At 38.9% G+C, this 15556-nt stretch overlaps 4 protein-coding genes and 1 long non-coding RNA gene across 7 annotated transcripts; 3 read left to right on the top strand and 2 right to left on the bottom strand.

The window, feature by feature from the left end:
- Nucleotides 1-8: 8 nt before the first annotated feature.
- On the bottom strand, nt 9-2575 carry LOC139807856 (TGF-beta-activated kinase 1 and MAP3K7-binding protein 1). The gene is made up of 6 exons (XM_071769303.1): nt 2434-2575; nt 1753-1990; nt 1473-1605; nt 1160-1400; nt 824-1080; nt 9-736 (listed from the first exon to the last, which is right to left on the bottom strand). Exons 1-6 carry the CDS (start codon nt 2522-2524, stop codon nt 281-283), a joined length of 1416 nt encoding a protein of 471 aa, XP_071625404.1. The 5' UTR covers nt 2525-2575; the 3' UTR covers nt 9-280.
- A 160-nt stretch (nt 2576-2735) lies between these two features.
- Nucleotides 2736-6209, top strand: Abs (ATP-dependent RNA helicase abstrakt). Of its 3 annotated transcripts, none has more exons than XM_071769285.1 (11): nt 2736-2954; nt 3002-3102; nt 3279-3546; nt 3633-3978; nt 4195-4328; nt 4406-4562; nt 4671-4833; nt 4953-5253; nt 5406-5555; nt 5639-5821; nt 5942-6209. In XM_071769285.1, exons 2-11 carry the CDS (start codon nt 3067-3069, stop codon nt 6076-6078), a joined length of 1875 nt encoding a protein of 624 aa, XP_071625386.1. In that variant the 5' UTR covers nt 2736-2954; nt 3002-3066; the 3' UTR covers nt 6079-6209. The 3 variants fall into 3 exon arrangements, with proteins under 3 accessions (XP_071625386.1, XP_071625385.1, XP_071625387.1); XM_071769284.1 differs by having other exon boundaries at nt 3020-3102; XM_071769286.1 differs by having other exon boundaries at nt 3025-3102.
- Nucleotides 4398-7407, bottom strand: LOC139807881 (uncharacterized). The gene is made up of 2 exons (XR_011730717.1): nt 7300-7407; nt 4398-4549 (listed from the first exon to the last, which is right to left on the bottom strand). It is a non-coding gene; the product is annotated as an uncharacterized lncRNA (long non-coding RNA).
- LOC139807878 (uncharacterized) lies at nt 6940-9216 on the top strand. The gene is made up of 4 exons (XM_071769363.1): nt 6940-7277; nt 7438-7782; nt 8133-8291; nt 8709-9216. The coding sequence occupies exons 1-4, from the start codon at nt 6940-6942 to the stop codon at nt 9214-9216; spliced, it is 1350 nt and encodes a 449-aa protein (XP_071625464.1).
- A 2459-nt stretch (nt 9217-11675) lies between these two features.
- LOC139807863 (F-box/WD repeat-containing protein 9-like) lies at nt 11676-15335 on the top strand. Its single transcript, XM_071769323.1, has 7 exons — nt 11676-11834; nt 12202-12364; nt 12882-13024; nt 13098-13327; nt 14045-14306; nt 14378-14659; nt 15177-15335. Exons 1-7 carry the CDS (start codon nt 11757-11759, stop codon nt 15255-15257), a joined length of 1239 nt encoding a protein of 412 aa, XP_071625424.1. The 5' UTR covers nt 11676-11756; the 3' UTR covers nt 15258-15335.
- The last annotated feature ends 221 nt before the right edge of the window (nt 15336-15556 follow it).

The raw sequence follows: 15556 nt of genomic DNA on the forward strand, positions 1-15556 counted from the left end.
ACTTGTGATATGTAAATACAAGTCCGTGTAATAGTCCAAGTCCCATACAAATAATAAATTTTGATAACAAGAATATAACAATGCTGTGTTATAAACTGATACATTTTATATATTACAATTAATGATAAAGATAAATATAAATATAATCTCAAAGTCAAAAATACATGTGCTGCAGCAGTAGGAACATTCACGTAGCGCAGCTGCAAATGTACTGATCTCGGTAATTTATACTTCGTTTGTAAATTAAATAATCGAATATTTTCGTAAAATAAACGAAACGTTAGAAGTCTATGCCTTCCGGTAGAGTCCCCTCTTTTCTTCTCTTCTCAACGTTCTCGTAATACTCCGAAAAATCTACGTAAGGCTTAATTCTAGCATTTCGCTCCGCCATTCTGGCGCCAGCCGGGTACAAGTCCGACGTCGTTGACGTTTCGGTCGTCGATGTGTCGACGTTGTCCTCTGTGACGCCCGTGCCGGTGCTCGACAAGTCTTCGTTGTCAGGTATGCTGATCGGCGCAGTCTGCACCACGGGATTGAATCTAACCGACTGACTGGTCGGACTCTTCAATGCATGCGGCAGCGGAAAGTTGAAGTTCCTCACCAGGAGAGTTATGTCGTCGCGCTTGCCGGTGGTCATGGTGTTCTGCGTATTGCTCATGTTTACGTCGTGATGAATTCTTACAACCTTGTCGACCACCGCCTGGGCGACTCCGGTTAAAGTCGATTGTACTCGAAACTAGAATCGCAAATATTTCAAAATAAATTTACACGAAATGTTAAATGAGGATTGTTCAATCGAGATTTATATATTTGGACCAACTACCTGCTCGACGCCTATCAAGGCCAATTCTTTATTGACTTGATCAGTACCGGTCGCTTCCTCCAACGATTTATACAGACCGCGCGACATAAGCAATAGAAATCTACAGGATTCGTCCAGTTCGATACTTCCATGGATCTCTGGTTCGGCGATAATCGGCTCCGCCATGGAAGCTGTTAGCTCTTCAAACTCTCTATATCCACCTTTGACGAGATAGTTGCCGAGGCAGCGTGTGTTTTCTTGATTTCCAAGATGAGATCCTGCAATATATATTCCAATTTATCAGAATTCTTTTTTTATCAAAGCAATTATCAAATGAGTAAAATGTATCAAATTTACCTTGTCTGATCGATTCAACATCCAAGCCCAATTGAGATAATCGCAAAAGCTCGTCCTCGTTCCTCAAATCATGATCTACGCTTAATTGTACAACTCGTAAAACTTGATTGCTGTCTGTTTTGCACAACAGTGCCCTGCTGTCTCCAACATTCGCGATGTACAGCCTCCCTCTGTAAACCAACGCGACGACAGCACTAGTCCCGGCTGACAGCTCGCAGTTCAACGCGTTTAGCTTGTCAACCTGCAAAGAATAAATTGTAATAATATGCATTTAAAAAAGTAGCTGCACAATTTTTAACGCTACTTGACTAACCAAGTCTGGAAACTTTTGATAGGTTTCATAAGAGGTCAGTCCATCAGGTATGTCGAACTGCAGACTAGCCCGCTCTGCTAATAAATCACCAATTGATTCCAAATATCCTTTCTCAACTGCTATGAATGCTTGCCTGTAGAACAAATACTTTGCATGTAGAAGATCTTTACTCACAACCACAACATATTAGCTCTTATTCCAAAATATATATTAAAGTTACATATACAAAATGTTTCTTATTTAGGGTCATCTTATATGTTATATCAATGAAATTTCTTACCGGAGAACTTCCTTCACTTCTTCGTCAGTCGACTTGCCATTCAGCTGCCCGAGTAGAATTTCCGCAGCCATCCTTTGCATAGCAAAGCTGGCCGCTTTAGTACCTTCGTGACCGTCGAATACAGCATAGAGGAACGTGGAGTCGTCGTATCTACAGTGAAAGCTACGATCCTCAAATGGATGCTCCTCCTGTCGATATCCATCCTCTCGATAGATTTGATTAGTAGAAAAGCCCACCCCTGTGGAACATCACATAAAATTCATCTTAATATTACAGTAATTCTGCTTAGAACACTTGTCATTAATGTGATACATTAATTTTTAATTCTCAAATGATTTTTAATGTAACCAATTATCGAAGCATAAATTATAATTGAAATAAACAGTTCCTAAAACATAATGTGTAGATTACTTTCTATGACAAGTCCGGCTAAAGATAATAAATATTATCGATAAAAAAAGAGTATTATCTATATATATAAATATGATAACAATAAATTTATTTATAATTTTCCTTGAAATTACTACTTGTCAAAATTACTTGTTAAAAGATATTGTAATTTATATCGAACCAAGAAATAAAAATATATTCTCTATCAGAAAATTAGCATTATGCCGGAAACGCGAATGTCTATCACCAAATACCTGGCGAACAATGTTAAAATAACAAAGTAAAACATACCGGATTGTTTGCAAACTGGTAAATCGTCCGTCCAATTGTACTGGCTGTCCTGAAAGGGCATCGAGGCCGGGCGTTCCGCACCCGCAGACATTTCTTCTTATTTTATATCAACTCATAATTACCGAAATGCGGTAGAAAATTATTTTACACGATTCTGCGAGGTCCAAAGAGTTGAACCGAACTAATAACAAACATCAAAACATGTGCACTCAGCCGTCGAAACTCGATATTTGAGCTTTCTGCACTCTGTTTTCCTGTTCTCTTTCCTTTCCCAAAGACGGGGCATATCGTTATATTTTTTGCGCTGATTATGAGACAGATATATAATTAAACGTTAGAGAGAAAAAGAAAAAAGATATAAAGTATAAAAAGTTCAATTGCAAAGAACAAACTTGAAAGTAACCTCAAAACTATTCTCTCGTTTTAGGTGCAAAAAGTGCAACAATGAACACTATGAACAGCTGAAACGAACAGGCTTGTGTACTGTAGTTGAAGTCGCGTGGGGTGCAGCGTGTAAAAGGGTAAATATTTTAATTAGACAAAATAATAACAAAACACAAATAATTAGTGCTCTAATATATCGCAGTGTAGATTCCATCGTAGCCGTAGGCCCGTAGCCACGAATATTTCCTAATGGAGAATCGGGATAACAGGGAACCTCCGTTAAAGGTTAGTTAATCAAAAGATATTTTGTTAGATATATGTGGATTCTATTTTATAATATATGCATTTTACTATATAATCAAGTCCTCTTTTAAATCTTTAAGTATTTTGTGACTTATATTTCTTTCATGATTTTTATGTATTTAAAATTACGTATGTGTATAAAATTGTTTTCAATGCAGAGGTACAGAAGGGAAAAGGAAGAGGACAGCCCTTTGGATACAGATGATGATTACGAGCCATACGTCTCTGCCAAGCATCGTAAAAAGCAGTTGCTCACGAAACTGGGTAAGCTTGGACAGTTGAAAGAGGAAGCTATCAATGGTGTCGGCAAGAGCAGCAGCGAGAATGAGAAGGATGATGGCGACAACGACGACGGACAGGTCTGGGGAAGAAAATCTAACATCTCTCTTCTCGACCAACACACCGAATTGAAGAAATTAGCTGAAGGTACAAAATCTCCACGAACAGAATTTTAACGAGCGTTAACAAAAATATTACAATTTAAGCACAACTAATTCATAAAATTGTAACAGCTAAAAAGGAGAGTGCCATGGAGAAGCAGCTGAAAGAGGAGGAGAAGATCCTGGAAAGCGTGGCTGAGAATAAAGCTCTGATGGGCGTCGCTGAGTTGGCCAAGGGTATTCAGTATAAGGAGCCTATCAAGACCAATTGGCAGCCACCGAGGGCGATACTGAATCTCGGCGAGATGCGTCACGAGAGAGTACGTAGAAAGCTCAGGATACTTGTGGAGGGTGACGAAGTACCGCCACCCTTGAAAACCTTCAAGGAAATGAAATTTCATAAAGGAATCTTGTACGGACTGGAACAGAAGGGTATTATCAAGCCAACTCCCATCCAAGTCCAAGGAATACCCACAGTGTGAGTCTCTAACAACAATGATATTGATATTATCGTGCCAATTGACTGTGGCTACGGTCAACGTGACGCTACAAATGCTTTGAAGCATTCCTCTTCTCTTTTCTTTCAATGAAGAAAGAAAGAGAAGAAGAACGCTCCAAAGCATTTGTAGCGTCACGTTGACCGTAGCCTGTATAATATATTGAGCGAATGGTTACAAATGTTAAATACTTGCAGATTGTCTGGTCGCGACATGATCGGTATAGCTTCCACCGGTAGCGGTAAAACGTTGGTGTTTGTTTTACCCATCATTGAATTCTGTTTAGAACAGGAAATCGACATGCCGTTCATTAAAAAGGAAGGTCCTTATGGTAAATATTTGCAATAATGAATAGGTAGAATAGTATCTGAGTAATGAATACATATATTAATATTTTCTAATCTGTAGGTTTAATAATATGTCCTTCGAGAGAATTGGCTAAGCAAACCTATGACATAATAAAGCATTACACCAATAGCTTAAGGCACGTGGAGTGTCCAGAAATACGCTGCTGCTTGGCAATCGGAGGTGTGCCGGTTTCGGAGTCATTAGCTATAATCAACAAGTTAGTATTTATTATTGTTGTTAATTATATTTTTGATATTTCTATCTTTAATATGTCATAATATTACTATTAATATGTCAAAAACTTATTTTTTTATGTTATTTATAGAGGCGTACATATAATGGTAGCGACACCGGGACGACTGATGGACATGTTACATAAAAAGATGGTCACATTAAGTGTATGCCGTTATCTTTGCATGGACGAGGCGGATCGCATGATAGATATGGGATTCGAGGAAGATGTGCGAACAATATTTTCATTTTTCAGGGTAATTATTATTTCGCATTTTTTTCACGCAAGATTTTATCTCGTGCAGTGTGGAAAGATCAAATATTTATTAAAATGATAAAAATAATAACTATAAAATAATAACTGTGTCTATCGCAGGGTCAGAGGCAAACGCTTTTATTCTCCGCTACTATGCCGAAAAGAATTCAAAACTTTGCACGTTCGGCGCTGGTGAAACCCGTAACGATAAACGTTGGCCGCGCCGGCGCCGCATCAATGAATGTGATACAGGAAGTGGAGTATGTCAAACAAGAGGCTAAGATCGTTTACCTCTTAGAATGTTTGCAAAAGACCGCGCCGCCGGTCTTGATATTCGCAGAGAAGAAGCGCGACGTGGACGCTATCCACGAATATCTGCTCATAAAAGGGGTGGAAGCTGTAGCGATACATGGAGGAATAGGTACATGATATTTTGAGTACATTTTATTTAACCTTAGTATGCTGATATAAAATCATCGCAGGATCACCGATAAATCGTATTAGCCCTTCAAAATTAATAAATATCATCAAAATAAATTAAATATATTCGTTCATTTCATTATGTGCTTTCAGATCAGGAAGAAAGATCACGTTCGGTGGAAGCATTTCGCGCGGGTCGAAAGGACGTGCTCGTTGCGACAGACGTTGCATCGAAAGGTCTTGATTTCGCTGATGTGCAACATGTTATTAATTACGACATGCCGGACGATGTAGAGAATTACGGTAATATATTGTGATAAATGAAAAATGGTGATTTCAGGAAAGATACTGAAATAGACTGTTTCATGTATTTTTGTAATTTTTAGTGCACAGGATCGGACGAACTGGCCGTTCCGGGCGTACTGGTATAGCTACGACTTTCATCAATAAAGCAAACGATGAATCGGTGCTGCTCGATCTTAAACATCTACTGATGGAAGCGAAGCAAAAGGTGCCACCGTTCTTGCTGGAACTCTGCTCGGAGAACGAAAAATACCTCAATCTGGGAGGTAAGACAATAGTGGATGATTTATGTTTTTCTTTTAGCCTTTTTTTTTCTTCTCTCATCATGAATTTATGTCGTTCTATTGTAAAGAAATCTTGAAAATGTTTTTCTTATTTTATCGCAGACGAACGCGGCTGCAGTTATTGTGGTGGACTGGGACACAGGATCACAGAGTGTCCGAAGTTGGAGGCTGTGCAGAATAAGCAGGCGTCCAATATTGGCCGTCGCGATTATCTGGCCAGTAATGCCGCCGATTACTAAGCGATACATTTTAAATAAAATTGTATTTTTTGTAAATATGTATATATAAAATTCTATTTCTATAATAATGCTATTTAGGCAGTGTAGTCGAACAAAAAAATAAAATAAATAAAATAAGCATTCGAATTAAACACTATATATAAATATCGATTTATTGATTTACCATTCGGTTATACACCCCGTACAATAATTTCCATTCACGATATTGCAATTTTTTAAAAATCACTTGATCGAATCTTCAGTATTACGTCACTAAAAATAAAATTTTATTCGATACAAAAGTCGCATAAAGCAGGAAGATTTTCTCATTTTCACCAACTTCAGAGATACGGTCATTTCGATCAAGAGATACGTTTCGCGAAAGCGAAACAAAAGCCGCTGCGTCTGTCACCAGTGATTTCTTCACATGCTAAATCACACAAACCTTCTAGGCCTGTCATAATACAAAATTCCTGCGTATAATGGCAAATTGAACTGCCCGGCTTTAATTAAGAGCCGGTTGTACTTGTCGGGATGGACCGTTAACATATTGCAAGCTTTCGCAACATGAAAAAATACTGGACCCATTATTTGAGCGCCAAGAAAAATCGTCGCGCTAACCGGAAAAGTTTATCCTTCGGAAACTCCAGAAAATACATTTTTACAAGGTTTTTTTAAAGCAATTATTCGACGGAAGTCATTATGTATTTTGGATTATTTTCTTTGATAGCATTAAATAAACGATCAGTGCACAAATGGTAAAGGCGGATAAGCCGTATATATCGTTGTTTTACAATAAAATCGTATAATAAAGCAATAATATATTAAAAGTATTGTATCGTATATTAATCTTCGCATGTAAAGAATTACTTAACATCGACAATGGCGAGCCGGAAACCGCGAATTCAACCTGCTCTCACGAAGACGCAGGCACTACGGCAGGCGAGGAGTGCCACTATAGTAAAAGAGTATGAGCAAAAGCAGGAAGCGGTGCGACAGTCACAGCCAGTCTTGGCAGAACCCGGCAGAAGACGTCGAGCTCCGGCTCCAGCCGAGCCGAGGAGAGTCGACTTTGCTAGACCGGCTATGACGAAGGCGATGATGGCCCGGGTGAAGCAGGCGGAGAAGTTCAAGCAGGAGTATGAGCGTAAACGGGAAGAGGCCATGCCGGTGCGAAGGGTGCCAAGGAGGACACCTGCGCCGATCGGCGGTGATCCTAGGTGAACTTTGAAAATTACGCACAGCTTTCGTCGTATGTTACTTCAGCTCAGAGTCTCCGAAACTATTGTTTCGCACGTTGCTTCTTGAAGCAATCATAAAAGACTTTTTCTTAATACGCGTCTGAAATATGTTTTATAATTTTTTTTTTTCACACTACAGATTTGGTAGAGAGAGGCCACGACCTACTAGACGCGCCCCGACGCTGTCTCCGCCGGTTTCGCCTCCTAGACCAGCGAGAAGGCCGGAAAGACGAGTGCCTCTGGGGAGAAGAGCGCCGGAACCGCTCCCGACTATCCCGGAAAGGACTAGAGAACTGGCGAGGTCCATGAACGCTCAGGTGATCCAAGCCGAACCGGTTGGCGAGGGCCCGATTGACAGCATTGTGATACCGCCGAGATCGGTGAACGAGAATCGCACTACCATCGTCAGCATCCCTCAACCACTTGCGGCGGGCGTCGAGGCGGCAACATCCGAAGTGGCGAACCGCTCGATTCGAGTGATCAGGTGACTTGAGGGCATCCCGATGATGACGTTCTGGGAAAAGTAGACGAATAGAAATAGAAATAGATCGAAGGAAATCCACATTTCTGAGATGAAAAATTCCGGATCCCCTTGTTATACTCCTTTTTGTCTTAACAAAGAGTTCAAATGCGTTAAAAAAGATTTTATCTTCCGCTGTAATTTTATGACAAGACTTTATGGTCAAGTTCAACGAACTAAATTCAGTGATCAATATTGAGAATTTTATTGCTCGTGGAGAAAATATTTCCAGAAAATTTCCTTTTATTTGTTTATTTCTTAGACTAGTAATGCAATGTTTCAATGGCCTGTTGATCATGGGTATTGTTGGATAGTGAGACTCTCGATGAGCAAGATGCTGCAGAAGCGGCCACGGTACAGGGCAAGTTGGAGGACTTGCAGCAAGCAAGACGGGACTTTGTGATGTCCGTGGCGAATGTTGGCGGTCATGCTGTAAAACTTGCGGAAGAAGAGAGACCTAGATATATTTACAAGTGAGAATATCATGAGAAAAAGAAAAAAAGAGTTAAAGTTTTGCAAGTTGAAACGTGCTGTCAAATAAAGACTCAAATCTGTAGTTTTAGTCGAGTTTTACGAAAGCTAATGAATTAAAGAGATAGCAATGTAAACTGATCTAGCCGTATCAACATAAATAAAAATTCAAGATCGATGAGAAAGAACAAAATAAAAGAAATTTAATAGAATCGCATGTATAAAATCAGTTTACTTGCAAGTTTACTTGCTTTTAAAGTAAATTTGAGATTAGCATTGGAACTCTTCCTCGTCTACGATAAAATAATATACTAAATAACAATTGGATGAAAAGGGGTAGAAAAATTCTCTGATAAAGTTTCATTATTTTTACTCGTCAATGAAAGAGCCATCAAGTTAATCAATGTCGTTTGATGCAGAGTCCCTGACATCGAGAGCGAGATGTTCCGCGTCGAATACGGCCGAGAACATCCAAGTGTCGTGGCGGCTCGCGAATTCGCCCAGAGAAGCATGGCTGGTATCAGGGCGCGTGAGGAAGCTCGTCGAGCCGAACGGGAGTTCGAGAGGATAGCTCAGGAGCCGTTGCCGGAGGATCTGCGCTTTGATGTGCCGTTCGAGGAGGAGTTTTTACGCGAGGGCGATATATCTTGGGAGGAGGAAGAGGACATGCCGCTTCCGTCCAGGATAAAGACCACCATGCGCGATATACCAAGGCGCGAGGCACCCTACGAATATCCTCCTTTCGACCCGGAGGAGCTCGAGAGGTTCTTCGACGTGGAACAATACCCACCAAGTCCGCTACGTGGACCACCACCTGGTCGCGAGCATCTACCGCCGGATCTTTGGGAGTTAGAGGATCCTTGGGCAACGTGCGGCATCTGTCCGAAGCGAGAAGTGTCCGATCTCATCCGCTTCGAGAGCCCTTAGTCCTTCGTCTGCCGCATACATGCTGATCTGATAGACTTGTTTCCGTTTCCGAGATTCCAGGATGTTCTGGAGCAAAGGTATAGTCGAACTTGAATGTATATGGTCTCATTTTCTTACGTTGATTTGTATATTGTATTGAAATAATTTGTAGAAGCATAATGAGGGAATCTAATGAGGAAGATAAGTCGGTTGAGTGTTAAACGCAGAAACACGAGGAATCATCTATTATCAACATCCGTCCTGCATTTATCACTAAGAAACTGTCCTGTACAATATATAGATTTTAGATTTTGAAATAAATATTATAGATTTGTAAAAAAACATACTTGACTCCTATATTTAATTTGTCTTTCAAATTCGGATAAATTGACAAAGTTTGTAATTTATTTTGAAATATATACACTGTGTAAATAAAAATATATTATAAAAGAAACATGCGTATAAAATCTATATACAAATAAAGAACAAACTAATCACCTATTACGCGATTTATTTCTTAATAAATACTGGCCTATTGGGAAAGAAAACATCCACCGCGGGAAAAGGAGCACTAGCGTGGCATAACAAACATGGCTGCCACGTCGATATGCAGTATTAACATTAGCTTTATATGGATAATGACGTAAAAAAAAAAATTATTTTGTTAAATTTACATGAGAAATGTTGACACTTTGTGTGAATATATGGATCATGTTTCTTGACGATATATAGTGATGCATATATATGTTCGCACAAAGTGTCCAAACGAAGTGTCAACATTTCTCATGTAAAATTAACAAAATAATAATTTTTTACATCATTACCCATATAAAGCTGATGCTAAGACCGATATTTTATGTGCGTACGACAAATTTTTTAAGCATGTTAATTGGCTGCAGGATACAGAATTTCTAGAAACTCAAGTTCTCTATCCTACAGTCAATGTCGAATTGATCGACATCTTCGACGTCGAATCACTGTTAATCGACGAACTTCTTGACTGACTATAGTTGACCCGACGTCGAATCAATGTCGATAATTATATTATCAACTATACATTTCTCACTAGGGATATATAGAACACGAGCGAACGCTCGCTTTTGCTCGCTCGTCGCTCGTCTTCGCTCCGTTGGTGAATACACGGCTTTACGTTCCCATTGTCAAAATTCTTTACAGGCTTGCTTAGAGCTGCAAAACTGCTTAGGAACGGCTTGTCCCAAATTTTAGCCAAATTAATTAACGAATCTCATTTCACTTATGCTCGTTTTAATCAGTAAGATCAGCCGCAAGCTGGTACAGAGCCGGATTTTCCATTTTGGCTCTTAAAAAATTTATAATAAATAAAATACGGACTCGCAGCTAAGCAACCCGACAGAGGTCGGTAGTGTTACTCCTGTCGACCCTTAAGACTGACATTCTTCCAAGTCTTATCTTGAAATATCGTGAACTTTGTTAGATATTGTATGTAATTGTTCGTGTTTTTATGTTGCAGATGGACTACCTGAATGACACTCTCGCGATAGCAACCCATGAAAGTCTCGTTGTATGGCGCCCGAGAAATCAACGTGTTTAACGAACCATCAATGAACAAAAAATTTCTATATGTGTTTATAGATAGCTATTCTACAGCAATATCATTGCTTTGATATGTAATATGTGATGTTCTTATTCTTTCTCAAGATACTGCTTTGATGCGTCTCTCTAATACGCAATGTGATAGATACCGTTTCGCGAAATTAGATGTAGATATATCGTTTTGTTAGAAATACGTTTCTGTAAAAGCTTCACTATAACATCGCTCATTATAAAAGCTAAGCTTATAATTATTGCGTATTCACGACGAGATCTTTTATGTTGAGAAAAGAATAAGCAAAAATATATTTTTTTATACTGTAATTAGTGTAATTTAGTGCCATAAGTATTTAAATATATTTATACATTGCATTATATCGTAAATACATATTATTACTCGTTTGTCGCTTTGCAAATTTTTCTGATAATGTGCTTTATATTTTAATATCATGCATTTCCTGCTCATGTTTACGTGCAGATTCGAGAAGCGGCGACGTTTAAAGATTCTTCGAATATCAGACACCTGTTTATAACATTTATATCCAAAGTATAAGTCGCGTTTATTCGAGTAACAGATAACGTTCTGAACGCGGAATAGAATTTAAAGTCTCTGATATGTCGCGTAATGTATCGCATTTCGTTCCCATTGTCGGAATTCCTTACGTCACAATTCGATGGACACCGTTAATTAAGCTTAATAAATAAGCAAGCAAATTTAATCACCTTTCTCAACATGGAAGTGTCGAATACAGATCGACCGAGAGACGTACATTATTTTCGCGACACCCTGTATAGGTGGCGTCGGTCATGTGCGACGCACGTGGATGGTGGATGTATGATGCACCGAATGCAGCGGCTCTTCCGTAGTTCCGTGTTTACATTTACACCACCCTTAATCCTCAGTCCTCAGTCGCCTTCGTTGAATCACCGGGTGATGAGTTTCGAACAGATCGAGTGAAAATAATCAGATTCGCACGGTGCGAGAAAGAATGGATGACGAGAACGCAAGCTGCGCCCACGACGACGAGGAATATACACAATTGTCATTGTTGCATCTCCCGGTGGAGGTTTGTATAAGAAAAAGAAAAACGTCGATTTGGTCGTACATTTCATGTACACGTGCGTGAAATTCTTTTTCTTAATCGTCGCTGTTATTTCGTCCGTCAGGGCACGCATTAAGCTCTTCAGAATGGATTCCGATCAGAATTATTCCATTTTCTCTAATAAATACAATAGAAATCTAGAAAACAACTAAACAATTCCGATCGAAATCCATTCCGCAATAGTTCTGCAGTAAGTGTATAGTAGTCGCTTGTCGATAAAGTAAGGTATGCTGAACCAGCGATGGTCAACTCTCTTTTTCGTTCTGTCCCCATCTCTTCCGGAACGTTTGTTTGATTGTGCGTTTAATTATTTTATTGTGCTGCATTTCAGGTATTCCTGCATATATGTTCCTTCCTGGATGCGTCGACGTTACACAGTTTGAGCTCAGTGTGCAAACAATGTTACCTGGTTTTAAACGATGCAGACTCACTGTGGAAAAAGCGAATTAATCACATCTTATGGCCGAATGCTACCCACTCGCTCTTTTGTTCTGGTTAGCTCAAATTTATAGCATCTTACGCCACGACTAATCCTTTTTATTAAATAAATAAAAACAATGATAATAACTTTTTCTTCGCCAGTAAATAAATAAAAATCAAATAAAAAATTAAGCGACCCAACTGGCCAATTCTCATTTATTATAACTCACAACGTTTCACAGCATTAAACATCATGCGTCGCCAGACGTTGTATCCTAACTACATCGTGCGAACGTCAAGATGTTTAGTGCGTCAAAGAAATAAAAATGTAAATTTGTAAAAATGTATAGCAAATTTAACCGAACATCTTCTCCACTATATATCCGTGACGTGCCATAGTCAGAGTCACAATGTTGTCAGTATTGTAATAATCTGGTAGTAAGAACTTGAATAGAGCTGTCGATCTAGAACCCTCTTGTAGCTTATTTGTACTTAATTCAGGTTGTATGTACATGAACTTTTTTGTACTCATTGTCAGTATTACGGTACGAATAAGTTTTCATATTTCTTTGACATAACGTGTCCTTACAGCGAGGTCCAACAAACTGTTTTGGAAGTTGTCATGCGTTGCGATCGAGAAACAAACAGCGCTGTGGAAACAGCCGGACTCTATGGAGAAATTGATGAAGTACCGTGATTATTCCTCTATACACGCTGTGTTGTTGATGCACGTAGTAAGTAGTGTATTATGTCAAGTGGACATATTTCTCCTTGGAAACCGATATATATAATGATTCTCGTTTTCAGGATGGAATCACTTATTTAGTCAGTAAGAAAGATCGCTCCTTACTTTACAAAAACCTTTCTTATCGCGAGGAACCTTTTTACCAAGTCCGAGTCCGAGACGATCCAACCTATGTAATAGGTGACTGTCTGACGGCGATAGACCACACGGTCTACTTCTGCAGTTACTATAATATAATCAAATCGTGGGTGCTCACCAACACCGGTCTCGTCGATGACAGAACTTACGAGTTGTACGTGGTAACAAAAAACTCTTCCTTTCGACCGCTTCGCGATTAGAAAACCCAGCGAGGAGGATAATTCCTGTTTGTGGGAGAAATAATCGTTTTCCTCCAAATTATTCGAATGCAGATACGCGTTTTGTGTTTCGCTTGACGAGACAGATGATTTGAAAATGCGTTTCTGAAGTTCACTCGTCAAGTCGTAGGTATTCACTTTATATTTACCATTTCATGCGTATTTTTTTATCAGTCTATTCCAGGAGCGTGACCTCTGTGAAGGTAATCCCGCACTTGTTGAATTTCGAGTTTTCTTTTAGCTGTACTGTATTGAACTACAATTGTGCTAATTTTCGCCGCAAATGCGAGAACGATACTTTGAATCGCGCGTGTTCAAGAAAACTAAAACATATAAAGTTTTGTTAGCTCGGCACTATTATAAAATTATTATAAAATTTTACATTTTTTAATTTCCTTTATTATAATTTAAAATATTGTTTTGGTATTTGCGGCAGAAATTAGCACAATTACAGTCGAATACAGCAAAGTTAAAAAAACTAAATTCAACAAATGCGGGATTAACAAAGATTCCGTTTTTTGTTAATTTCTAAAATATGCGCTAAGCTGTCAAGATGAGGTTTGCCACAAAATGGCAAAAATGTAGAATAATGTATAAATATAGCACAATTAATGAAAAAGTAAAATTCAAAAAATGTGGTTCTGTCTTCACAGAGAGCGGAGCAACAGAATAGGGGATTTTCTGAGGTGCGTGTCTTCGTGTCCGGAGCGGGCCCTCCTTGCAACTGGCCACAACTACGGGACAATAAACGTGTTCGATTCAAGATCGAGCAATAAGCCGATCAGGCAGTTATACCGGCCGCACATTAAATACGTGCGTAAGCTAACCATGAATACGAAATACATCTTGTCCGCCAGCGAAAATGAGGTGTCCGTTTGGGATCAAAGAGCTGATCGGATCGTGAAGTCTATCACAGTAATTTCATCCCGTACTTTTTAACGTAGAGAAACGAGACCCGATTACGATGTCTAAGGTGTGCTTTTTAGATTCCAGGTAAAGAAGGCGCGTGTAACACGTGCATGAGTATGCGACGAGATTGGGTTTGCATTGGGGACAGCGAGCAGAAGTTGCACATGCTAGATCCAACGAACGATTTTGAGCTAGTAAAATCTTATTCCACTGAGCATACGGAAACTCTAACGGGGGTGCGTCTGACGCACGGATGCCTGATAACGAGTTCCTGGGACGGCACCGTCAGAATTTCGAGCCCTACGGATCCGTCAAAGCACATCGCTACTTTATGTCCAAAGATCGGAGATATCATCCACGTGAGTATCGCACGCGTAAGATTTGGCGAAAATATCGTAACATTGACTTTAAAGAAAAAAGTGAAATGTCTACGTATAAGATGAGAAATACAGTTGAAAAAGTGCAAGACAGTTCGAACGTTAAAAATTAAATTTTTACTTACATTTAAATTATGTGGCTTTATAGAACTGCAAAATTCTTGTCTAGAATTAAAGTACGCATCAAAATCTAGGTCATGGTGGTCGAATTTATATCAAAAACGAAAAAAAATTAATATTTTTTGTTATACGTGACGACCACCGCATATAAATTCGACCACCATGACCTAGATTTTGATGCGTACTTTAATTCTAGACAAGAATTTTGCATTTCTATAAAGCCAATTAAAAGATTAGTGCTAAGAAAAAAACTGAAAAAAACCGGCTAGGATCACGGCTTTAGGATCACCTTAAAACTGACATTCTTCCAAGTCTTATCTTGCAATATCGTGAACTTTGTTAGATGTTGTATGTAATTGTTCGTGTTTTTATGTTGCAGATGGACTACCTGAATGACACTCTCGCGATAGCAGGCCGAAGTGTTGTCGTTGTATGGCGCCCGAGAAATCAACGTGTTTAACGAACCATCAATGAACAAAAAATTTCTATATGTGTTTTATAGCTATTCTACAGCAATATTATTGCTTTGATATGTAATATGTGTTCGTATTCTTTCTCAAGATACTGCTTTGATCCGTCTCTCTAATACGCAATGTGATAGATACCGTTATTTCGTGAAATTAGAAATAGATATATCGTTTTGTTAGAAATACGTTTCTATAAAAGCTTTACTAACATCGCTTATTATAAGCTAAGCTTATAATTATTGCGTATTCACGATGAGATCTTTTATGTTGAGAAAAAAATAAGCAAACAAAT

The sequence above is a fragment of the Temnothorax longispinosus genome, chromosome 2 (genome assembly GCF_030848805.1).
Source record: "Temnothorax longispinosus isolate EJ_2023e chromosome 2, Tlon_JGU_v1, whole genome shotgun sequence".
Classification (NCBI taxonomy): Eukaryota; Metazoa; Arthropoda; class Insecta; order Hymenoptera; family Formicidae; genus Temnothorax; species Temnothorax longispinosus.

Excerpts from the sequence above, each read along its gene's own strand:
- LOC139807856 (XM_071769303.1), bottom strand. The coding sequence starts at position 2,524 with ATGTCTGCGGGTGCGGAACGCCCGGCCTCGATGCCCTTTCAGGACAGC. Across the intron at positions 1,401-1,472 it reads ATCAAAAGTTTCCAGACTTG|GTTGACAAGCTAAACGCGTT; the intron begins GTTAGTCAAGTA and ends TATTCTTTGCAG. Across the intron at positions 737-823 it reads CCTTGATAGGCGTCGAGCAG|TTTCGAGTACAATCGACTTT; the intron begins GTAGTTGGTCCA and ends TTGCGATTCTAG.
- Abs (XM_071769285.1), top strand. The coding sequence starts at position 3,067 with ATGGAGAATCGGGATAACAGGGAACCTCCGTTAAAG. Across the intron at positions 3,547-3,632 it reads ATTGAAGAAATTAGCTGAAG|CTAAAAAGGAGAGTGCCATG; the intron begins GTACAAAATCTC and ends AAATTGTAACAG. Across the intron at positions 5,556-5,638 it reads GGACGATGTAGAGAATTACG|TGCACAGGATCGGACGAACT; the intron begins GTAATATATTGT and ends TGTAATTTTTAG.
- LOC139807878 (XM_071769363.1), top strand. The coding sequence starts at position 6,940 with ATGGCGAGCCGGAAACCGCGAATTCAACCTGCTCTCACGAAGACGCAG. Across the intron at positions 7,278-7,437 it reads CCGATCGGCGGTGATCCTAG|ATTTGGTAGAGAGAGGCCAC; the intron begins GTGAACTTTGAA and ends TTCACACTACAG. Across the intron at positions 8,292-8,708 it reads AGACCTAGATATATTTACAA|AGTCCCTGACATCGAGAGCG; the intron begins GTGAGAATATCA and ends CGTTTGATGCAG.
- LOC139807863 (XM_071769323.1), top strand. The coding sequence starts at position 11,757 with ATGGATGACGAGAACGCAAGCTGCGCCCACGACGACGAGGAATATACA. Across the intron at positions 14,307-14,377 it reads GGATCGTGAAGTCTATCACA|ATTCCAGGTAAAGAAGGCGC; the intron begins GTAATTTCATCC and ends TGTGCTTTTTAG. Across the intron at positions 14,660-15,176 it reads AGATCGGAGATATCATCCAC|ATGGACTACCTGAATGACAC; the intron begins GTGAGTATCGCA and ends TTTATGTTGCAG.